This window comes from Dermacentor albipictus, chromosome 6 (assembly GCF_038994185.2).
Source record: "Dermacentor albipictus isolate Rhodes 1998 colony chromosome 6, USDA_Dalb.pri_finalv2, whole genome shotgun sequence".
Lineage (NCBI taxonomy): Eukaryota > Metazoa > Arthropoda > Arachnida > Ixodida > Ixodidae > Dermacentor > Dermacentor albipictus.
In genome coordinates, this window is record NC_091826.1 from 20102611 (window position 1) to 20127554 (window position 24944).

The 24944-nt window shown below is 45.1% G+C and overlaps 1 protein-coding gene across 2 annotated transcripts in view; it reads left to right on the plus strand.

Annotated features, from left to right (window-relative positions):
- The first annotated feature begins 2644 nt into the window (after positions 1–2644).
- LOC135921038 (serine/threonine-protein kinase Sgk2-like) overlaps positions 2645–24944 on the plus strand; it is a 28996-nt gene continuing 6696 nt past the window's right edge. The window contains exons 1-15 of one of the 2 annotated variants that reach the window (XM_065455345.1): positions 2645–2895; positions 3378–3668; positions 4827–4957; positions 7839–7922; positions 9582–9730; positions 13940–14042; positions 15658–15686; positions 15779–15884; positions 16365–16532; positions 17453–17565; positions 17651–17687; positions 18822–18908; positions 20679–20774; positions 21515–21622; positions 23841–23978. In XM_065455345.1, coding sequence (XP_065311417.1) covers positions 4835–4957; positions 7839–7922; positions 9582–9730; positions 13940–14042; positions 15658–15686; positions 15779–15884; positions 16365–16532; positions 17453–17565; positions 17651–17687; positions 18822–18908; positions 20679–20774; positions 21515–21622; positions 23841–23978 — 1341 coding nt within the window. In that variant the 5' untranslated portion in view covers positions 2645–2895; positions 3378–3668; positions 4827–4834. The remainder of the gene's footprint in view (positions 2896–3377; positions 3669–4826; positions 4958–7838; positions 7923–9581; positions 9731–13939; positions 14043–15657; positions 15687–15778; positions 15885–16364; positions 16533–17452; positions 17566–17650; positions 17688–18821; positions 18909–20678; positions 20775–21514; positions 21623–23840; positions 23979–24944) is intronic. The other variant, XM_065455346.1, reaches the window with a different exon arrangement.

The window sequence follows — 24944 nt, forward strand, 5'->3', positions numbered from 1 at the left end:
CTCTTGGCGGAAGGCCTTGAAGATCAGGAGCGTACTGCTGCTGCACTGCTGCAAAAGCGCGTGTACGCATAACGTACGCGTGCGCACGATGTATCTATATACTGTTTGCATTTGTCACACAGCGAGTACTGTGACCTCGTTAGACAGTATAGCAAACACAGTGCCAACGGCACTGATCTATGTTGTGGGGTTGCACGACCCTCACGTGTCCCCTGATGTTATTTTCCCCGCATGGCTCCCGTCTCCTGTCATCCTGCTTCGCCGCGTTGCTTTACAGTGGCGCGAGTGTTGCGCTCTTGCCGCACCCGGCTTTGTGACGCAGTTAGCGAAAAACAGCTCGACCGTGGTGACGGTTTCGCGTGTACTGAATCTTACTGGGACAAGTTCGTGACGCTTTCCCTGACCCCCAACATTATTGTACTTCGCTACTTTTTGGGATAATTCTGAGGTACACGCGCCACGCCTCGCGTTGTGCCGCAGTTATAGCGAAAAGCAGCTCGGCTGTTTGCCGTAGTTTCGCGTGCACTGAATCTTACTGGGACAAGTTCGTGATGCATTCTCTGACCACCAAAATTATTGTAATTCGTAACTTCTTTGAACACTTTTGAGGCATATGCTCGCTGCGCCTGGGGTTGTGAAGAAGTTAGCAAAAAAGCAAGCCGGCCGTGGTGATAGTTAGTTTGGCGTGTGCTGAATTTTAGTGGGACAAGGTTCTGACACTTTTTGTGGCCCTTCAACAACATACACCTTCTCTCGGTAGTAACGCGTGTCGAAAACGCGACGAGCGATTGCCAAGAGTGACAGCACGGGAGTGTGTTGCTTGCGCCGGCAGGACGCGCAAAGGATAACGTCGATGAGCTCAAAAAGCAAGAACTTCAACATTCTGTCTTCTGAGCAACTGGAAACAGGCTTGGCACCCACGAATTTGTCTTGAAGGCGAGTGGAAGGCATTCTGCGAGCGTGGAACATGGTCTGACTGAGAGCCTGTGTTGTGGCCGCCTCTCTGTACTTGGCGTACCGTCGCGTCGACTGAGGCCAAGTTGTTTTGGAAACGCGCAGTCATCCGTGTATTTGCGCTCTTAAGGAGCAGGAAATATATAGTGCTCGGGAAGGGAGAAATGCTTGAAAATCAGATGCTTTCTTCACATTTTATGGCATTGTTTGGGAGGAGTCTATTTGCTACGAAATGTATGTAAAAGTGAATTCGTTTGTAATGCTGCCCATTCACCATACACGCACGTTTCACCTCTACGCGCAGAATTCCTGTTAGGTCTATATACCAAAATGATACATGCTTAATTGTAATTTACTTTTTTTTTTCAGCTGATGACATCCGGTGGAGCTTCGTACAGCAACTGCTGCTGCTTACCTCGTTCCACAACTTTGGGTGAATGCACAAAAATCCCGGAACGAGCATTTGTATAGAGCAAAATAAACATTTCATCATTTCAGAAGACGTCTTGCGTTTACTTTATGAAATTGCACGTGGCACAGATTCGGTGGAGGCTTGTAAAGATCATTAGCAATCATTTTTACTAAATTAAAACAGGATTCTGTGCCAAGGTCGCGCGTGGTTCAGCAGTAGAAGCGGAAAAAAAAAAAAAAGATTGCCGCGCCGATCAGCGGAGCAGGCGTGGCGTGTACCAGCTGGCATTCAAAACGCGCGCGCCCAAAACCGAAACCGGAAAATGTTAATCCTATCCGCTTGGTGCGCTACAGTCAGCTCAGCCGTAAAGCCCTAAACTATTCAGCCGAGTGTCCGCTTTTGGTGAATTTATTTCTCTACGGCCTGAGCGTCGATTTCCACGCAGCAGCGTGCGTTGTGAGCGTTCTGTTGTAGTGCCGAGCGGGTCCGGTATCCTGGACACAGGCCTGTGCGGTTGGCGAATGGGCAGAGGCGCAAACGTTTATTCACAAACGGCAGCCATTTCTCACGCGCAATGCCACAGCGCTTTGCTTCCTTGGCTACGGAAGGCATTCTAAAAAGTTTCCTATGCATGAAATTCTCCGAAATTACCGCCGCAGCCATAGCTCAGACGAGCAGATATACCGCGGCGCTTTGTATTGACCAGCAAGGTTTCGCATTTTGTGCTGCCCGAAACCGATGCGCGTGGCGTGGATAGTTCTGTCGACCTATGTCGACCGGCGTTTCCGCTGCGTCGCCTGGGCAGCACGTCGCACCCATTTTTGCACTCCGTTAGTACCATTAACGCAGCCATGAGAGTGCAGTAGCTACTGTAGTACAGTGAAGATCGTTGGTATACCCTGTGCCGCCGAAAGTGAAGGTTTCCGTGAATGCATTAGTACCACCAGTACAGTGGTCATCGTGGCAGAGAACATTTAAAGTGAACATAATTAAATGTAATAAAACTGGGTGAAGGGAGAAAATTAAAGCTTTTGTCACGATTAACTCATACCAGCTAAAAGATGGTACAAACAACGATGCCGAAACTGAAACCAAACAACGTAAATGCGCGGTAATAAAAATACTTGTTTTATGTTAAAAGAATGCACACTGGAGAGATAATTTATGTCTAAAATATTGTGTCTAAGCGTTGTGTTGAAAAACTATTTTTTTTTTTAGTCTTTACAGTTTGCCGCTAGGTGGGAGCGCCGTTCCGGCCTTTGCTTTGTCTCTCTTTGTTTTCTTCGTTTGTTTTGTTTTCGCACGTGCCACTGCGCCGTTTTTTACTGTGCGATACTTGATTTCGAAGGGGGGCGTTTGCACGCGCGCACAATAAGCTTCTGTTGGCGTCACACCGACGGCCCGTGCTGCGCCCGCCTAGGGGATCCCGCCAAGGAACTTCGACGGCCACAACGGGCACGCCAGGATCGGTCGCAGAAGAGGAACAAAGGAGAGGAAATTATTCGCCGCGTTCGAGAGCGAGAAAAATGGTGAGTTCCTTCGTCTCTCGTGGCAGCAATCCGAAGGAGCGCACGAGCGCAGAGGTTTCGAAACGCGCGCACACACGCACAAAAAATGCGAAGAATGAACAAACGCCCCGCGCAGGTGCATTTCGCGCCGTAGCTTAGTCAACGACGAGGAATGCCCCGTTCGTTCTCGCTGACCGCAGCGCAGATGGACGATGACACAGCGTTTAACGCCGTCCACGCGGAGTACTGCTGTTCTCGTCAAAACGACACGCGCGTCACTGTCGCGTGGAGAGCAAGATCAATCATTGGGAAGGGGCGGGAGGGCCAGTCACTCCCGTTCGGTTGCAGACGCGATTGCGCGCAGGCACACAGGGCCGCATCACCTTGACAGCTGCGCCGCTTACGATATGCGGTTTTGCGGGACGTTGACTTGCGAAAGCCGCCCGCTCGCCCAGTAGTACGCTGCGAATTCACTGTGTGCGCTGCGCTCCCGCGTATTGCAGCAGCAGCAGCAGCAGACGTCGTGCTCCTGAGAGAGGACCTCGATCGTTGGCACAGCCTCTCTGTCCTTGGCAAAGGGGCCGTGCGGCCTTATCAGCGCGGGCACGAGCTGCAGCCACCTTATCGGGCGAGGCTACGTCGCAGAAAACCCGACCGCTTCTGGGTGGCATCATGAGCGGCTCAGAGGGGACCACCAACGCTACGGTGCGGTGACGGCGGAGTCCCCGCTCCGTCTCTCTCAAAGGGGACCACTAGCACGGATCGTCACTTCCAGACGACGCCTAATTGTCACGGTGGGTAGTAACTCCTCCTTGCGGTGGTCCGGCGAAATCTCGCGGACGCAGTAATGACGGAAGCCGGCCCAGTGGCCTGTTGGAGATTTTATGGCTTTACAGCCGCAATAGGAGCCTCGGGCTCGCGTGCCCCGCCTGGGGCGGGCTAGCCCCAGTTATGTTGGTGATCTTCCCCCAGACAGCTGTGATGGGTCGTTTCTGGACCTCGACAAGTGGTTTCGTTGAAGTGACGGGCAGGAGTAAGTGACAGGCCACTGAATGAATGACCTGTGCACAAACATCGGAAATGTAACGTCTGTTCACATACTGTGAAGCTTGCAGAAGGCGAAGCACCACTGCTTCGCCTTTTATGGGATGTGCCGGCATGTTTGCAGTGGTCTGCAATTTGTCTCTCTCTTTCTTACGGGTGAATACTCAATACCAGCTTGACGGTGAATAGAACGCTATCACTCATTCTTGAAGCTTGCTTAAAAGCACATTAATACAGGTAGATGGCGTTCCTGCAGAGATTTGTGTTTTGACCACATTACAGTGCAGTTGGTCTGTCTAGATTATTCACAATAATGCATCTCCATCCTTGCACCCTGGCTTATTCATTTGAATTTGCTACTTGCTTAGCTATGATCCGTGGCGGGCAGAGAGACTGAGGCAGTATTTTGTTCTAAACTGTGTGTGATAAGATAGACCAATGTATTTCCTCCTAAGCTCCAGCTATGTTATGTTTTGGTGAGGAATTTTCAAAGGAGCATCCTTTTAAAGACAGATGCATTTGGAATACTATAAGAAAATTTATTAATGGCAGTTGAAAAGGATTTTTTTATAGTGCGTGCTTATTCTGTGATGAAATTGTTTGCTAATAAATCTGCCATTTGTGATGTATTACCCAGTGGCCTTGGCAGTTTGCCATCATTGCTTAACTGCATACTGTTTCTGCATAACGTATACTATCTTTTATTAGTTTTGTTCTGTGTCATTTATTTTCTTTAATGACGAAACATTCAATTTGGTTTATAAGTATGTTATAAAGTGATTCTCCTCTTGTAACCTTGAGAAGCTGTCTTGAGATGTGTCATTTTGCCAAAGCGTTGGTTTTCGTATAAGTTGGCAGCGTTATGTTGATTTAAGATAACGGAAGCGAATGAAAAAATCTGATTGCAGGATACAGAATGTCGGACGCGCTCGCAGAGCCAAAGCTGCTTCGTGTTCATCACAATGGTTCCACGCCACCTCCACACACAACTGCTTCAGTTATCAATTCAGAGATACAGGAGAAGAACAAGAAGTTTACGGTATGCCTCAAATCTGCTTGTTATCACTGTTTTGTTCGCCAACTATCGACGCTCGCACACAATAAACTCCGATTGCAAGCATCCTTGACACCTACAGCTTCTTTTAGCGTGTACTCAGTGTCAGGCGAAACACAAAGGACGGAGCGCACACCTGAATGCACAGTTCGTGCCGTCTGCAAGCTATGGTAACGAACAGGCATGTGTGTCATGTTCGCAGAAAGCTTGCAAGGATTGCCGCTGCACTTCAGTAATTTTTGCTGACGTGTTTCTTGAAGCATGCTTTTGTACATGGCCAGGAAAGTTCAACCTGCTTTGTATACACTATCACCATTTGTGAAGCACACAGCCGCTTGATTTGGGAGGAATATTGCACTGTGCTGGTGCTGCTTGTGTACACAAAGCATGTGAGGCTGCCGTGGCAGAATACCAAAACAAACATTAAACAGAACGTCGGAAAAACTATTGCCAGAGGGTGCGGGGATGTACATTCTTCTGCTCACGTTGCAATAATTCAACCAATTTATGCAAACTGCATGTGCGAGTTCATCGGTAGCTATGGTTGGCAGACGTTGGTTACAGAAGGGCTCCTGTCTGTAATCACCGCTAGCAGACGATATGGACTGTGCCTTCGGTGTTTGTCCTGCGTATATCTTCCTTTGCCTTGTTTCAGTTCAATGATGGTAGATCTGCACCACGTTGCATGTAACCAGTTAGATCAGCTCTATCATTTAATTGGGAAGTGCAGCATTTTGTTCACTTAAGTAGCAAGTCTCACTTATGATGTAGTAGATGAGAGGCTTTTGCTTACATGGTCAAACAGTCGTAATAGCTTTGAAGAATGTCTTCCACAACTTGCAGCAAATGACAACTTTATTTGCCTCGATTATATATGTCTTGAGTCCACATATCTTAACATGCACCTTTTCTGTTTGCTTTACAACTCCCGACAACCAGTAAAGTTTGCCCACATCCATCTCTTCCTTTTTCATGCTTAAAGGTTACCTGGCTCTTGTATGTTACAGTGGCAGTTTGCTTGCCACCTGTAATATACTAATCAGCGTGAAAGCGCAGCGAGTTGTCAGATTACAAAGTTGATAAATCATATCTCCATACCCTGTTTACAAAAGTGGTGTGGGGATAGGCTTTCCGTTGAACCTCGATGCAACGAATTACTGAATAAAGTAACTTCAAAATACTTGACCGATGCCAAAGCGTAACAAATGTAAGCTTATAACGAATGTTGTATATTAGGAAGGTATTTTTGCATTGGATGCAACTTCCTTATAATGAGGTTTGACTGTACATCTCCAAATGTTTGCATATGTTGCAATTTTCTTGCTTACCAGTGACAAGGCTGCAACTTAACTTTATGTTAATCGATTTGACTTGCATGATTCCACTTGTGGCCTTATTTTGCGAGCGTGAGTGTGTTGCTGCTGCCTATTATGCTGTCATTACAGGGATGTGGCGATAGTCATCGTAGCAGCATCTTTTCATTGCTAAATCAAGTGCTCGGTTTCAAAGCACTTTGCAGGAGGCCACATTAGGCATTGTTAGCTTCAACGCCAGATTTTTAACCCTATCACTGCTTCTCTGTATGCAGAAATTTCGACTCACTTCACTTAAAATGTTTTATATCATCTTGTGCATAACAATCATTTTAATGAATGACTTCATGTCATTATGGCTTGTTAAAAACAGTTTTGGAATGGCTTGACATCGATGACCGGCGCGATCAAAATGGTTTGGAGTCAACTAAGTGTACGGGCTAGTCTTATGTGATCAAGAAGTTAATTCCACTGTAGGACTAACACCTCTCCCAGCTATGTCAAGTTACCCCCGACTTATGTCAGCCAAATTCAACCTGTGTCCTCAAATTTTCTAATCTTATTGCCTCAACTAATCCTTTGCTGATCTTGCATTGCATTTACCTGCCCTTGGTACCCATACTATTTTACTCTGACAACCAGTTTACGCATGTTGCGCATTACACAAGTTGCCAAACTTGGTTTAAATGGATGCGACAGAATCGTGTCATATCACCTTTCAAGCATATCGCATCTCATGTAAATGAGGTAATACACTAGTAAGGCGCATCTCATTTAATGCACCAAATAGGGGTAAGCTTGAGATGGAGAGTGCACGTTTCAGCGGCGCATGTAAACAGAAGCGTATCATATTGGGAATTATGGGAAAGCATTCGCTGCGGGATGAAAACCGGCCAGGCAACCAGCAGTAGCCACTGCTGCACTGAGAGGCATCAAAACAAGACTGCCAGCTTATGAAGCAGGGCGAACAAGATTTCTATTCACTTATGAGTACATTGCTTGCGTTGTAGCAGTGTCATCCTTGTCATTAATAAATCATATTAACATTGGTGAGTTGCTTGATTCGCATCATTAACATAGCTAAGTCCTATTTGAGGTAATAGAAGCTGAGACAGGCTGTGCTCGTCTACCACTGCTACACATGCTGAGAAATGTTGTTATTACGATAAAATACGGTATGTTATCGCAAGATAACCTTACTGTAAATTTGCCTATGTGGAGAAATGAAGGAAAACCTGTGGAATGTAGCCGTCACCCTGGGGGTATTTTTGGACACGTGACAGAGCAGCAGCAAAGGCAGGCTCATTGGAAGTGAGAGCGCTAACTTCTTAATGTGACACTAGGTGTTGTTAGCTTGCTGGACAACAAAATGTGCATTCATGTAAACAGTGGTGTATGAGTGTATGTGATATGATAAATTAACATGATACGCTTCTACCATATCCATGTAAACACGGCTATTGCAAAACTGCAGTGTTTTTATTTTTAATACTGCTTGATTCTAGCTTGGCTCGAAGTGGATTTGTGACCCTGCATCGCGTGCAATTTTTCAGGTGTACAAAGTCGTCGTGACTGTTGACGGGCATTCGTGGTTTGTGCTGAGGAGGTACAATGACTTCAGCAAGCTTCTGGACATTGTAAGTCGGCACATTGTAGAGCTGCTGCTGCTGTGCTCGCGATGTATTGTTCATATCCTGATAGCTCGTAAACACTGAGCATTCAGCTATATTTGAGACTTGAGTAGTAGCTTTAGAGAAAGAGGCAAAAACGCACTTCATGGTAGCTTGAAGTGTACACATCCTGCATGACATGTACCGTGAATGGAACACCTAGCTGATAATATAACTGAAACATTCCTACCTCATCGAGAGAGAAAAAAAGTAAAGGGTTGGTAGGATACATTTGGCTGAGATGTATTGAAAATAAAAAAAAGTCTGCATGTCTTTGTGTCATAATTAAGCTGTAGTTGGTATCCAAATCGAACAGGTCTTTCCTTTAATGTTTGATTATACTGCAGGCCAGCAACAGGTAGCTTGTTTTAACATTCTTTTATAATTGGATCCTGCATTTTAGGGGAGGGCGGTCTCACTATGCCTCTCTGTTCAACATTGAATCATAATTGTGGTTGGCAGAGTTTATGTGAGCGTTGCTATTGCTTGGCTTATGAATTGTGACCGTATTGTTTCTGCAAAGAAAACAAGTTTGCAATTAACGGAGAAGGTGCACCATTAGCACTTGTATTGGTTGCTTCTTGGAAAGTATGACACTTGTTGTGCCATTACCACAAGCCCGGATTCCGAATCTGCAAGATGCAGAATCTATCCTGCGAGCGCCCTAATTCTCCCTTCACAAGTCAAGATGCTGAGCCGTCAGGCAGCGGTGTCCTGCGGGAGAAGCCTCGGCGAGCAGCGTGTTTGGACGTGTCAGCGTGTGCCAGACAGCCCGGCGCCGCACCTCCCTTTGCCTGGAGGTCTCCGCGCGCGCGAACTTTGAACCGGGTGGCCAGCGCGGTCGCTGGTTGGACCCCTCGGACGACCGGTTGTGTGCTGACTTTGTATTGGGCCGTTTGAGTGACAATGGTTCTCGGGGATTATAAAGCGGCGAGGAGGCCGCCTCGAAAACAGGATCCGCCGACCCACCGGGAGACAGTGTCGCTCCCGACTGGGGTGAGATGTGTCACGCGTTTTCGCCGGACGTCGTCGTGCGAGAACAGTCGCGTTTGTTGTGAGCACTCGGCCCCAGTGCCGACCCGTTCATGTCCTGTATGATAACCTGTATATAATGTATAAAGTCCCTTTTGTTATTCTCATCGACGCCAGGCTCGGAGTCTTCGCTACCAACGCTCTGTCACGAAACGGGTGACGAGCGCTACGGGACCACAAAGCCGTAATCGTGGTGCAGCGGTGCAAGTTCGTAACACACTCTTTGTGTTGACCTTGTTGTAGTGTCAATGCCCCGTTCTGTCACAAAACATGATGGACTCTGAACAGATGTGTCAGTGCTTAAATATTTTGTTGTGACGTTCTGCAGACTACATTGAAAGCAGAGAAAATGAGAGAAATTGTCCATGCAGCTAATTAATGTACTACCTACATAAGACCAAATGCAAACAATTCTTAAACTACTCCAATGTGTTATTCCATTTCCAGGTTCACCTGCATTTGTAACGGCAGCTTAATTTAGACTTCAACAGAACATACACTTGGGTTTATACCGCATGCTTAGAAACCGACTACTTCATGTCACATTTACACAGTGCATTTCAGTTTATGCTGATGGTACAAAATTCTTTTTAGATCAAGAAGCAGTTTCCGAGCTGCCATCTCAAGCTTCCTGGCAAGAAGCTTTTTGGGAACAACTTCAGCCCCGACTTCATACGGAGCAGGCGTCAAGGGCTGGACGAGTTCATCCAGAAGCTCGTCGCAGATGAGAAGCTGATGCAGAAGTGAGTCAGAAGTGATAAAGGTTCAGGAAATGCCACTTTTAGGGCGAAAGCCTTAAGTGGCTCATACCCAAATTGTGTTGAAAAAAAAAATGCATTGTCCGGTCCAGTGGTACAATAACTAGCATCATCAGCAATGGCTCATATCCCTCTAAATAGCAAGAAATGCAATGGCTCATCCCTCTCGTAATGCAGAGGCTACAAGCACTCATCAAAGTGATGTGTACAGTGCATACATTCATTGAAAATGCGCATATGACGTACAGAAGTGTGGCGTCTAGTCGGACGGACGGAAAAAACTTTAATGGAAAAAGGACCTGCGAGGTTGCCAGCCCGGGCTCAGGCCACCCGGGCATTGTGTGCGGTGAGGCATAGCCTTGCCACCGCTGCCCGGGCCCGCTGGATAGCCCATAATTGGTCGTGTAGTTCTGAGCTAGTCAGAGCGCTTAGCCATCGCTCCTCGAGAAGGTCCGGTTCTATCTTGTCCTCTACGTATACTGAACCGATCTGTATGCACTTCCACAAGATGTGTGCCATGTCTGCGCGTTCGTGTTTGCAGAGCTTGCAGCTTGCGTCTGGATATTGTGTTGAATTTATTCTGTTTAAGTGTACTGGGTTTCGGAACGTTCTGGTTTGCAATCTTCTCCAATCTGTTTCTTGAGACCTGTCGAGTTGTTTGTGGGGTTGCGGGTATGCTTCTCTTTGTTTCGTGTAGTGTGTCAGTATGTCGTGGTACGTGACCAGTCTGTCCCTGTCGTCTTTTATCGCTTCTTCGTCGTCCTCGCCTCCTCCGTCTTCTCCATCGCCTCCGCCGCAGTCCTTTCCTCTTCCCTAAGGGTTGCGGGGTGTTGGGCCGTCACTGTCCGTGCCGCGGTGGGTTAGTGTTCGCGCGACTCGGTGGGCCTTCTCGTTGAGGTTGGGAGGGGCATTCATGGTAACTTCTCCCATATGTGCCGGGATCCATTTGAGGTATTTGGGTGTAATTGTGCCGTTCTTAGTCTTCTGCTCTGTGGTTCAGGATTTTGGCCGCCTCGGTGGAGACCCAGCCCTTTGTGAAATTCCTAATAGCCGTCTTCGAGTCGCTGATTATTGTTCTGTATTGTTTCCGACCGCTGATTATAGCCAATGCGATTGCCGTTTCTTCCGCTGCCTCCGACGATCTAGTCCTTACGGAGCCCGCAGTCACGGTCTTTCCTTTTGTGCATACGACCGCCATTGCGAAGAGGGAGTTACCTTTGTCAGCGCCGACACCACCATTGTCGTCCCTGTTTCGGGGGTACCGCGCGGCGTCTACGAAGAGCACCCCCTCCCGCGCGCCGTGATTTTTGAGAATCGTTTTCGTGCGACATTTTCTTCGCTCGACATTGTGCACGGGGTGCATGTTCTTCGGGATATTTTCCGTGTTAATTGCGGCTCGGACGTCTGGGTGAATCTGCATCTTGGGGCCGTTCATTCCGTGGTAGTTTATGGCGATCTTTTCCATGATTTCTCTGCCCGCCTTGGTTCCGGAGAGTCTTTCAAGTTGCGCTATTCTCTGTGCTTCTGCGATCTCCTCCAGCGTGTTATGCACCCCGAGTTGTAGTAACCTTTCGTTTCTTGTGTATTGGGGGAGACCCAGTGCTGTTCTGTACGCTTTTCTAATGAGCGCGTCGATCCTGTCTTTCTCGGCCTTGTTCCAGTGGACGAATGCCGCCACGTACGCGACGTGGCTGATCGCGAAGGCCTGAACGAGCCGTACGACGTTTCTTTCCTTAATGCCCCTCCTGTTGTTGGAGACTCTCTGTATTAGCCGAATGGCCGCCATGACTTTCTTTTCCAGGCGTGTTATAGTTTCCGTGTTTGTTCCCCTGGCTTCGATCCAGAGACCCAGGACTCTAATCTTTTGGACCATGGGTATCTGTATGTATGATCTGTCTGTATGTATGACCATGGGACCATGGGTATCCGTGCCTTTCCTCGTGGTTAATCTGATTCCCCTTTTGTGTAGTTCCGCTACGTCTCTGGATGGTTTGCCGGACCTCCTGGGGCGGTAGAGCAGCAGTTCCGATTTTTCCGGTGAGCATTCAAGTCCGGTGCCCTCTAGATGATTTTCGATTGCGTCCACCGCCCCTTGAAGTCTGTTCTCCATATCACCCTCGCTTGCATCTTTCGTGGTCCAAATCGTAATGTCGTCTGCATAAACGGTGTGATTAATGCCTTCTATTCGGTCCAGTTTTTCCGATAGTCCGATCATGACGAGGTTGAAGAGCATCGGTGACACGACGGATCCTTGCGGCGTGCCAGCGCTGCCCATGTCCACCTGGATACTCTCCTCCTCGTCCAGTCTGATTCTGGCTGTTCTTCCCGTAAGGAAATTTCGGATAAAATTATACGTACGTTCGCCCAGGCCGAGTTGCACGATTCTGTCGAGTATGGCCGTGTGCTTGACCCTGTCGAAGGCCTTCTTGAGATCAAGTCCAAGTATTGCTCTCAAGCCCCGCCCCGTGGTATCTATGACTTGCTCCTTTAGTTGTATCATTGCGTCTTGTGTAGAGAGCCCTCTTCTGAAGCCAATCGTGTTGCTGTGGTACAGGTCGTTTGACTCCAGGTAGCCGTTAACTCTACTCAGGCAAGCGTGCTCCATCACTTTACCTAGTCTAGTCTAGTCAGTCTAGTCAGTCTAGTCTAGTCTAGTCGAGTGGTGCAAAAATAATGTGGCCTTCTCAATGGCTCATACCCCCGAAAGCAAGCGAAAAATGCAATGGCTCATACTCCCGTGAAGCTGAGGCTACAAGCGTTCAGCTAAATGAAGTGGACAACGCATACATTCATTGAAAGCCTCGATATAACACACACAGAACAGCATACATTTTAGTCCCCCCCTGCTGATAGGATGTGACGTAATGTCAAAGAGAAAGGTTGTTGACGCGAGTCTGACCCCACTATACGAGCGCACGAAGCCGAAGCTAAGCGTGGAAAACGCTCTGATGAAGCCAGACTGTGAAAGCAGCAATGCAACAATATGAGACGATGCATTACCAAGTCTGCAGCAGGCTTTCGAACTTGTGTTACAAGAGTATGTAACATGCTGCTGATTTTTTTTTTTTTTGTGCTTCGAAGAGAAAAGTTGATTGCTTGTGATGTCTTTGCACAACCGATTATGCTAACTAAATGTTGCCAAGCATTAAAAAATTAGAGAGGGCTTGACTTAAATGGTGGTCACTGTATGTTGATGGGCATTGTTCATGCTTAGCAGTGTAACTGATTGGGGTGGTAAGTGCTGCATAATTTTTGAGTGAAGCACTAACATTAAACGGAAACACAGAAACGGGAAGATATGAGGACTAGCGTGTTCCTGTTTCTGTGTTTCTGTTTAACGTTAGAACATCACACACTTGCAGGAAAATGCTCGTGCTAATCGTAAGTGTTTTCTTCTATTTCCACGAGTAATAATTTAACAAAATTTAATTTCATGTCTAAATAACTCATCCAGTTGATAAGGCATCAATGCAAAAGTTGTGAAGGATGCCATGAAATGACTGATAGCTGTGTTTAAAGCCACTTATGTCTTTTGTTATCCTTTTTCTCTAATGAACAAAGAAAGGTCGCAAAATTTTAAGATTGCCACATAACGTGTCCCCATGCCAGCGATTGCAACGCTCTCAATCCCGAGGCACTTCCTTTTGGACCTTTTCTGCAAATGTGAATATATTCAGGTGTTTCAGTGACAGGAGTTTGATGGTAGATGTCTGGATGTTTGCTCTCGGTGCCAGTACGTCGCTATGTAGCAGGTTCACTTCTTTCATTGTTTCTCACAGATTTACATTAGGGATATTTTTCAAAATGATGGCTGGATGGCTTTTTTTTTTTCCAGAGTATATCTGATGCTCCTGCAGAAAGTTCTGACATGAACTTCACGAAACTCACTTCAAATTTCAAAACTTATTATCTGTTCTGCTGTAGTATGCTTCTCATGCATCTGAAGATGCACAAAACATGGTGAAACTAAATTTTCTATGAACAGAATTAATTGCCACCCGAAGGGGATATAGAAAAGATTATTAGTGCGGTTAAATTCAGTATAAATCTGTGTTTTAAGCTGCACTGTTGTACTGAGAAGAATGACTGGTGCCTGTAGCTACAATTGCTCAGCATGTTGTTATCGCAACCTGTGATGGCCATGATGTCTGGATACTCAAGGACCTCTTGTTGGCTACCTGCCATATCTTTCAGCCAAGACGTCAGGGCCTTTCTCAATGTTGACAAGAACTTGAGCATCAAAGAAGTGGCCGAGGAAGAAGAAAACAATGGGCAGGGTGCGGAGGCTCCCGAACCAGTATGTTGTCATGGTGTCTTAATAGTACTACACATTAGTCTGTGATGGCCATCACTAAATAGCTACCCCCCTCTTCCTACAGACATTACAATGTTCACATTATCAACCAAAAATTAAAAATTTGATAGATTTTTTTGCTTACAGATGTGTGAAGGGCTGCAATTTATTTCTTCAGTGCACTTGTCACCCTATAAATTAAGTACTGTGCATAAAGTGCAGTCCAGAATTTGCGTTTGTCGCTAATCTACATTTCATTATGTTTATGGGTAATATCATTCTTTTTACATATTTTGCCGTGTTGAATGTGTGTAACGTTCAACAAACATTTTCCTAGTAGCTGTTAGTGAAAAGAAGGGAGGAAAGAGAAAAGAAGGCAAGCAACAAAGCACAGAGGAAATCAGTTCTTATTTTTGAAATGTTGAATTATGAATAGGGATATGTCTGCAATAAGCTTCATATTATTAGTAACGAATAACGGAAATGAAAGTGGTGGAAAAAAAAAACGAGCAACTGGCCTCAGGTGAAGTCTGGACCCACAGCCTTCTTGTAACCTCCTATGAAGGTTGCGAGCTCAGATTTCACTGGTGGAAAGTTGTCTTCTTTTTTCCCTCCTTTTATCCCTCATTTGCGTTTTTCTGTACTAAGAATATTAAGGTTATTGTAATAACAATCTTGTGCAATTCAATTTTAAAAAAGCAATAGTTAATTTCTCTTATGCTTGGCTTTGTGTGAGCCTCCTCGGAACCTGTGATATTCTGCACTCACTGTTTTCACATAAAATGTTGCTTGTATCAATTAGATGCATTTTTTGAAGACATGTTGCTTGCAAATTGCAAAAGAAAGGTGAGAGGGATGTTACCTTGCTAGAATGTCAGAAGATTTTGACATCTGAATTATGGAGTGCAAGAAGGTACTGTAGTGATTGGAGGATCAAGAATGTCGGACATGTTATTGTTGGATGGCTAAAACCTGCACAGTGGAATGAAACAAGAGAAAAATGTTTCCACGAAATTTGGTGGAAATCGGTCTCTATTACGATTTTTTTTCATGGTCTATTCTATTTTTCCCTTCATCATTTGCTTGTGACCGTCACAGATTGGCAAAATAAACAGAACTCGCCCAGACTCACTCACAAGTTATATTTCTTGCTTAGGGCTTGCTTTGACTCGGTCTTGCCAAAAATATACTCAGCCAGGTTCACTCGGGCTCAAATTTGCGATAGTGCTAGTGAGCTGTGCTTTGACTTGTGGGTTGGTGCGAGTCTGTGTGAGTTTGCTGACCTATGGTGTCTCATCTGCTGCTTGCCAGTATCGTTTTGGTTGGTTGTTTAATGAAACTGGAGCACGAGAAAAGAATAATTGAAAGGGTATTGTTGCTCAATATGGTTCCTGTTCGCTGACATAATAAAACCTTGTTGCAAAAAAGTTGCATCCATTGCAAAACTACCTTCATTATCTCTGATATTTGTTGCACACTTACATCAGCAAAAAACATTTATTTACTTTGTTATATCTGGTAATTTGTTGGTATAGCCGTGTTTGTTATATCGAGGTCTGACTGTGTAAGTTTCAAAATGTAATGCAATAACTGTTTTTTTTTTTTCCTTTTCTTGCAGGTCGACCTAGGCTCGACAGAAAAACCACAGTAAGTTTCTCTTTTTTGCTGTTGTCGGTTTTAGGTTGCGCTATTGACCTTATATTGTAACCTTACAACGTCAACCTTGCATTGTGTTACAGTGTAAAGCCAAGTGATTTCGAGTTCCTCAAAGTGATCGGCAAAGGCAGCTTTGGACGAGTGCTGCTGGCGAGGCACAAAGTGGAGAAGCAGTTTTATGCCATCAAGGTAACGCACCCCGAGTTTGCATGCTTTATAAGGCCTGGTCACCGCCGACATTCAAAGAGACACTGTAGAGGAACATGACGTTCACTCATATTGGCACATCGCGCATCTGTAATAACCTGCCGCATTCAAATGTGCAACAGTCGCACGGTGAAATTCGCATATGATCCGCACCCCCATTTTACTGTTATTCTTTTATTCTTTTTTTTTGAGATGTTGATGCGGGTTATATGTGCAAAATATATAGTAGTTTGTAGTACTGCGGCTTTGTTAACATGGCACGGAAACTGAATAATGATTGTCATTCTGGAAAATTCGGTACCCTGATGTTCGTCGTACCGAAATATTTTTACGTTGAAAACCATAGGAAGTCGGCAGGGGTGTTCTGAGAAATTCGTTTATCAGGTATTCGTAGTAACAAGGTTTCAGTGTAGCTCACCTAGCCTCATTATTCCCCACTATCATTTGTCTTGTCCTGGCCAGGTGCTGCAGAAGAAGATGATTCTCAAGCGCAACGAGCGCAACCACATCATGTCCGAGCGGAACGTACTCCTGAAAAACCTGGACCACCCATTTCTCGTGGGGCTCCACTACTCCTTCCAGACACCCGTCAAGCTCTACTTTGTCTTGGACTACGTCAATGGCGGAGAGGTGTGGTGCTCTTTCATCCACTCTTGTTGCGCCGAGCTTGGTTGTTCTGTTTCAACCCAGTCACTTGTGACACTTTAGTTAGCACGAAGTTCCCGTGACCCTCTCGATTTCGAAATATTTGACAGGTGGCAACTCATGCTGAACCTGACAATGAAAAATTGCCTGCTTTACCGTCGACACCGACCGCGGTCGACCTGCACAGCACCAACGATAGCTACACGCGGAGCGGTGATTGAGTCACGTACATAATGCACGGTCCATGCTTTCGTCTGTCATGCAGATTGGCCTTACGATAACCCACCTGCACTATAAATTATAAAGTCCTTGTGTATTTTCAGGCAAAACTGGAAAGCAAAACTTTCTATGCAATAAAGGTTTTTCATAATACACAAGTTCATTGTTGAACTAAGGGCCTGATTGGTATTCAGTACAACGTAACATCACTAATTCTTTACCTTCAGAGATAAAGAAATCACTATTCAAGTGACATTCTATTGATTAAAAAAATATTTTCAAGAACTTTTTGCTGGAACTGAGCAGTAATCAGTGTATACTAATTTGGAAATCCCTTTACTAAAAGTAGACTGTACCGTATATCTTGATATTCATGTACCCTAAATTAGTGATAGCTTGCTACATTCTTGTTATGCAATGCTAGGCAACTCCTGAGCATGTGTGTCACCTTGTTGTTTTGCCCAAAATTTGCAGACATTAGATGTGAATAATTTTTCTGATATTCAATATTCGACTTTGTTTTCTTGATTCGATTTGAAATCTACTATTCGGTATTTGCAAACCTCCTAGGTTTTTCGTCATCACCTAGTATATCTGATTGGTGTCATATTTCAGCTTGGGCATCATTTTGCAAGAAAGCACAGCCAAAAGTCATTGTTCTGAAATGCAGCTCTTCTATCTTTCAGCTTTTCTTTCACCTTCAAAAGGAGAGGACGTTTGCGGAACCCAGAGCTCGCTTTTATGCTGCTGAAATTACAAGTGCCCTTTCGTACTTGCATTCTCAGGGAATAGTGTACAGGTAAGAAAGGCAGGCTGCTGCTGGTCACGGTGAATAGCCTTTTGGTAGCCTTGCAGTTCAATAATGGTAATTGTTTGTTCTGCAGAGATCTGAAGCCTGAAAACATCCTGCTTGATGCACAGGTAAGTTCTTCCTCTCTTGTTACAATCAGCAGGCATTAAGTGCATACGAAAGTCTACGTTAGATGCGTGAACTCCAGTGGCACTACTTGCGCGGTTTACCCGCCGTGGTTGCTCAGTGGCTATGGTGTTGGGCTGCTGAGCACGAGGTCGCGGGATTGAATCCCGGCCACGGCGGCCGCATTTCGATGGGGGCGAAATGCGAAAACACCCGTGTGCTTAGATTTAGGTGCACGTTAAAGAACCCCAGGTGGTCAAAATTTCCGGAGTTCTCCACTACGGCGTGCCTCATAATCAGAGAGTGGTTTTGGCACGTAAAGCCCCAAATATTATTATTATTACTTGCGCGGTGCTTCTGTGGTTCAACTATCAGTGCTGGCTTTCATTTTCTAGGAACTCCAGTTCATTTTTATTTGTTGTTTGGCCCTTTGCACGTTCTGTACTTTACACATGATCTGCAGATAGATAGTAAAATCATCATGAAAGACAATCGTGGTGTCAAGTGCTTGCTTAATGTTGGCACCATGTTGCTTTGAGACCACAGGCTGTCTTTATGCGATATGGCTGTATTACTTCAATAGCTCATTTTTCCATTCATCATTGCTGCCAACCATACAGTATGGTCTGTTTTTAAAAGGAACATCTAGCTGGTAATAAATCCAGTGTAACTGATACACTTCTACTTTAACAATAAAGAATTCAGTGGTGACTTAGTGGTAGATACGAGAGAAATACGTTAGCATTGTGTCATACCTCATTGAGGTTTCAGATCCATGCATTAAGCTTATGTCACCACATTGAAAAGCTTTGTTCAAGGGTTCATTCGACACATGTTCTGCCTCTTTAATGTTGCTGGGATGCATTAGGCTGACATCTACACGTTAGCATATCGTCTGCACACCTTCAAATCATAATTAAGGCTTGATTGGCAGCCAAATTCTAAGTGGGTGTCCTCTTTAGCAGTTGACAGCAGCAGTTATTCAAAAAAATAGTGCTGTCATAGTGTGGCCTTTCTTTTTGTGCTGGTTGTTAAGTAGGTGGTGCAAGCGATTTGGTGGGTAGGCACGCATAAAAAAAGCAGATTGATAAAATGTTTTTAGAGAACACTAATGCACGTACGTGTCTTCTGACTTTCAGGGTCATGTGGTTCTCACAGACTTTGGCCTCTGCAAAGAGGGTATCAAGGAAAAGGAGACCACGAACACATTCTGCGGAACACCTGAGGTTAGTTATGTTTCCCCCATACTCACAGGGCCTAGCCGCTCTTCAGTCATGCTCAGCATTGCTAGATTGGTCATACTCACCATTACTAGATTACTCAGCGTTCAAACTCTATTTTGGAGCACCATAGAAACATGACATCTTGCTATTGTCTGCTGTGCCGGCCAGGCAGACTTCATTTTGCATGTCGCCATGTCCTCTTTGGATCCAACAAAATCATAGTGATTCATGGTCAGTTCTGACTGTCAAAGGTCTCTCACGAACCTGACAAACATATTGCTTGAACAGATGGCACAAATATGTGCTCACACGAGCTCCTTCACATATGTGGACAAAGAATCCGTTTGTCCAGGTCAAATCAAAAGATGTGTTCTGTTTGCCTGGACACTTTAATAGAGGTTCTAACATCACCTGGTTGTTTGTTGCCTTCACTTCTGATTCTGGATAAACATGTCATGCAGTGGTAATTGAAATGTACTACACATCCGTGTGTTATTGGTGATGATGATGCAGCTAAGCGTCTCGCACAGAGTATAAATTTTTCCAAGAACCAGTGTCAACAAAATGATTAAATTCTTTATATATAGTGCTTTCTAAGCTACATCTCAGGCTAGAATTTTGTTAGCTTCTCATTGCTGGTTAAGTCCCGACTATGATGAAGGATGGTGTTCGCAACAGTGGATACTGGATCCGAGATGGTTAAATCAAGACCATAGCCTTCTGTGTTTTACTTGATATAGCAAGTTAGCCTACATGTGTTTGTGAAGCCTCTTGTGGGTCATATGTGCCTCCGAGAAGTGTGATTATGGAGCTTGTCCAAAGCCTCTTGTGCTTCATATGTACAATCACGCAAACATAAAAAGCAAACAAATAGTGGAGAAATAAGCGAAAGTGTGCGCCAGAATCTTGGAAGCGACAGCCTACATTCATCAAGTGCATGTGGTTATGGAGATTGTCCAAAGCCTCTTGTGCTTCATATGTACAATCACGCAAACATAAAAAGCAAACAAATAGTGGAGAAATAAGCAAAAATGTGCACCAGAATCTTGGAAGCGACAGCGTACATTCATCAAGTGCATGCTAGATGACACCACAATGCTGTACTGCAGAAAAGCAGAAGCACTGACAAGGAGCTTGCAGTATGTGTGCCTTGCTAGGGCAAGTTTGTCAAGATGCACCTGGAGTGGTGACTGATGAGCATGGGCAAGAGAGATTAGAATTTGCTATTGCAAGTGCTTTCAATCGCTGCCTAATGTGAAATAGCCTTTGGCCTTTTGTTCTTTTTACAATTCCTGTCCAGTTGCTCTAGAATGCTTGGAAGCCAGTGGCCCACCATGGCAGTGCCACATTCAAACATTTCATAGCTATCGTTGCCATAGTATGGACAAGTTTCTCTGCTAGACAACTTCCGCACGCAGCTCTAGGAGCAGCGACGGCTTGCAGTAGAAGGAAGTTGATGCTACCTTCACCATGTCCGACAAACTGTTTCCGACATCTGGGAAAGTGGGGAAAATTGCGAGATTGCATAAAATATTGCCCAGGAAATACGTAGTAATGTTTTGTTACACAGGTCATTTCGTTGTCATGGTATTTCTTGTAGGGGCTTGGACTGTGTACGTGTGACATGGCCGCACACAGAGCACAGACGCTTGCATGTGCCATCTAAAAAAAAAAAAATTTTTTTGAAGGTTGCTTTAATTGAAGCTATGACACTATGGTTTGTTCTAAGCACTTGAGCAGCTTACTGCAATAACTACAACAATTCCTGTGCAGTACCTGGCTCCAGAGGTGCTCCGGAAAGAAGCTTACGACCGCACAGTGGACTGGTGGTGTTTGGGAGCCGTGCTGTATGAAATGCTTTACGGCCTGGTGAGTGTCTGTCAGGCAGAAGCAAGGAAGTTCTGTGGTACCACTGCTGGCACCATAGCAGTTTCTGCGCATTTCTTCCTGCGCATATTGCGCTGTTCATCGAGACCTTTACCGTTTGCCGACAGAAGCCAAATCATTGTGCCAGGCATAGTAGCATGCACTAATGACTGATTTCAGCTATCCCTGAAATGTCCCTGCATTGTTGGAGGCTTAGGTGACTCACAGTTCATTAGAAATTCTTAAAAATTTTTTTGCAAGAGCATTAAAGTTGGCAACAGTAAGAGCACCTACTGTGATAGCCTTGTGGCTATGGCATTCGGCTGCTCAAAATAAGGTCATGGGTTCAATTCCCAGCCGCAAAAGCGCTAGTGTGCTTTAATTCGTGTGTGCTTTAAAGAGCCCTCGCCCCGCCCGACTGTGGTATCCTTCACAGCCCATGTTTTTTTGGGACATGTTTTTTTAGCAATGGCGAGGTAATTAATGTCAAGTTCTCACAAAATTTAAACTAGACAAAGTTTATTCGTAATATTAATGACTGGATATCTCGGTGGTCTGCTGTGTCTGCTATGTACTCAACCTGCTAGGCATCGAGACTGTTGATGTAGTCAGCATTTTGGAATATGTAAGCATCCAAATACACCGTCCGAGAGTCATTGGCAGCGTCAAGTTGCTGTTTCAATAAATTATTTGCATGTCGCCATTCCAAAACATTTACTGATGTGTTACTGTATGCTGTGCAGCCACCATTTTACAGCCGAGATACGGTGGAAATGTACGACAACATCCTCCACAAGCAGCTGCGACTGCGCACCAACATCTCGGCAGCAGCGCGAGACATCCTTGAGAAGGTGAGCGAGCATGCTGTCATGCTTGGCACAAGTCGTGTTTGCAAGAGAGACGAGGCCCCGTGGCCTCAAACACGACCAGCTTTTTTTTCCTGCACTGTGCGTTTTAGTGAGCATGTAAAATATAATACCTGAGGCAATGGGTGCTCTTTCTCAGTCGCAATTTTCATACAACATGCACGTGCACATACGCCCCTCTCATGGACAGAGTGATATGGCAAGGTTTGAGACCGAGCTAGCTGGAGTTCTATGTTAGTGTAAATTACAGAGCACACTGGGACAAGGACAGGACACAACGAAGACAAACGCTGTATCAGCGCTTGTTTGGGGACCGAACCTGAGACCAACGCCTTTTCGGGGCATCCACTCTACGATCTTAGTTAACCAGAAAGCTAGCAGATTGAAAAGCGAGGCTGAATTCATTGACAACTCGAAGTGTGGTGACATTGAGTGTGGCAAAAAGTTCTGCAGAAGCCCACGAGATAGAAGAAGCTTAATGAAAGGAAAAAAAAAAAATCTGTTTCAGAGCTTTCAGAGAAACCTATGCGGGGTTTTCTTTGTAGCTTTGTGCTACAGTCCAGGTGGATGTCAATTTTTTAAATTTAGAATGATAAATGAACATTTAGAATGATAAATGAACAAGGTGAGAAATAAGCTATGTGCACATGAATTTGACAGTGGCGCAACGCATCTGGTTTCAATACTACCGTATTTACTCACATAATGATCGCACCCCTGAATTTTGTCGTCAACATTCGATTTTTTTTATTTCCCGTGTAATGATCGCACCCTAAACTTGCCGCAGCGATATGTCGTGTGCCAAATCTAGCTGATAATGATCGCGCTCACCATCTGTGGAATGCTACGCGAACGACTCAAGAGAAGCCAAACGGTCTGCCCGCACCAAACATTCTTAAGTAGATGCCTCATTTCATTACTTTCATCACTTTCCGCACTTCCATGACAAAGAGGTACAACCAAACTTGCCTTTATTATGGGTAGGCTTTATGGTTTAATGGTTGTGGTCAACAAAAACAAAAAAGGCGCCTTTCGATTCTTTTCATCTGCACTTGTGAGCGCGCAACAAATCGTGCAGACGTTTACACTGATACGTTAAAAATGTGCCCTATTCATACGCCGATGCTTGTAACACAGCTAAGATATTCGCCTGCCCTTAGCGGAAACGTGCTGTGTTTGGATAGTAGTGAAGACAGATGCCGCAGTTTCCGCAGCACGCCGGCTATGCGTTGCTATGTCACTGGCAGCTAAGCGCGCCCATCTGTTTCTATCCCCTCAAAGTGGACATGGCTACGTTATTGCCGCAAACTTGCCGATATTAACGATATTATTCATCACTGATACAGAAGAAACTGTTTCAATGCACGTGTACTTGCGAGAAGAAAAAAATCGCGTTCAGCGCCTTCGGCTTGCTCTGCCGGTCGCCATTTTTGTTTTGGTGTCCCGCACCCGCATCCCGCAGCAAACACGGGACGGCAAAAAATTTTTTTTCACGGGAAATTTAACCCGCGTGATGATCGCATCCCTGAATTTGCGTCAGTTCTTCCGGAAAAAAAGTCCGATCATTATGCGAGTGAATACGGTACTACATTTCATACATTACAGGCAACGCTACCTAGTCCAGAGACTCTCTTCTTGTATTTACAACCAATAAATATAATGTGTCCCATATTAAAGAAAGATGTAGGTATCAGGTATCATACTTTCATGTCACAAAATATTACCTAATTATTACGTGTAAATCGTCACAGATCTGCTCCTATTTACCACTAAACAAGTTGAGTGGCACGGCTGCGGTCGCTGGTTTCTTCCCCACTTACCTGCGAAACGCACCCATGGAAAACAGTTTCCAGCTGGTTTCAGACAAAGCTGGATGCTCCACATGTATATAAACACTGTTATATTTCCCTGATGCACCAAGAAATGCGGTACGCTATTGTCACATTCATGTAAATGTGCCTGTAGACGAGATGCTGAACAGAGTTCAGTAATTTAACACCTTGGATGCATGAGCAATCATTCAAAGTGCCTAGTCCCTGCACACGAAGTGTAAATTTCGGACGTTGTACAGAGCAATACTAAGTACTAATCCCAGTAATAAGTTGACGTTGGGAGCAGGCCGTTAGCCGAAATGTGCGAGTCTTGGCTCAGCTCTTTGCTGTCTGGCTGCTTCTTTTTCATCTGTGTTCTTTTGCACGTTCAGCTTTTGCAGAAGGAAAAGCGGTTGCGCTTGGGTCACACGGACGACGGCAACGAGGTGAAGCGACACGACTTCTTCAACCCGATCAACTGGCAGGACTTGGAATCCAAGCGAATCCCTCCACCCTACAAGCCTAGTCTGGTGGGCATACAGTTTTTGTCATCCTTATTTTTTTTTTTCTGAAGCAAATGGCTTTCTTCGGCTCTTTCGGCCATTCCTGTGGCGGTCGGACGTCCATCGCCGACACAAATGCACCGATGCAAATGCCATGTTCTCCCTCGTGACTGAGTTCAGGGACACATTCGACACCAAATGCCAACTATGCACTATTAAAGCTCTTTGAGACGCACTTGCCGTCATGCGACACCTTTGGGGTGTGTGAAGGTTCAGATGTGGCTCCAGAGCACTCAGTTTACACTGCTGCTACAAATGCGCTGGTTAATGGCTAAGTTCTCTTTTGCACAATTGTGCAATGAAACGACAAACGCTATTTAAATATCCTCAGTGCAAAAAAAAAATGCCTTCAATTTCATCATTCCTTTCATAAAGGTAGTAGGTTTTTAGAAGCATTTGGCTATTCGCTTACTTGGCAATCATCGGAGGTTTCTGCACGGTTGGGCACATGCGACCATTATTTTGGAGGTTGCTTTCGTTCCTTTAATTCAAAATTTAATTTACTGCCTGAAGGGGCACTAAAAAAAGACACTAAAGTTAGTTTAGACTAAAGCTTCTCAGTATTCTATTTTAGTTGCGATAGAAGGTTGGTTATTTGAAGAGGAAATGCAGGTGAAAGATTAAGTTATTGAATTTCGTGCCGTAACCCCCGTGCCGGTATGTCAGCCCAATGTCATAGACTTCAAAGAATGTTCTCGTATTTGGGCAGTTCTGGTAGATTAAACATTCTCAGAACTTATTATGTTTAGTCTTTTGCTCTATTTGAATACAATGTAGTCCATCTTTACTGATAAAACTTTAGTTATCTTTAGCTTTAGTTATCTGTGACATCAAGACGAGCTGGTGCGAGAACTGTGGGCCAGGCAATGTGGTGCATGCTCTGGCTGTGGGCCAACTCCGATTTCCTTATCCAGATTGCACATAAAATGCAGA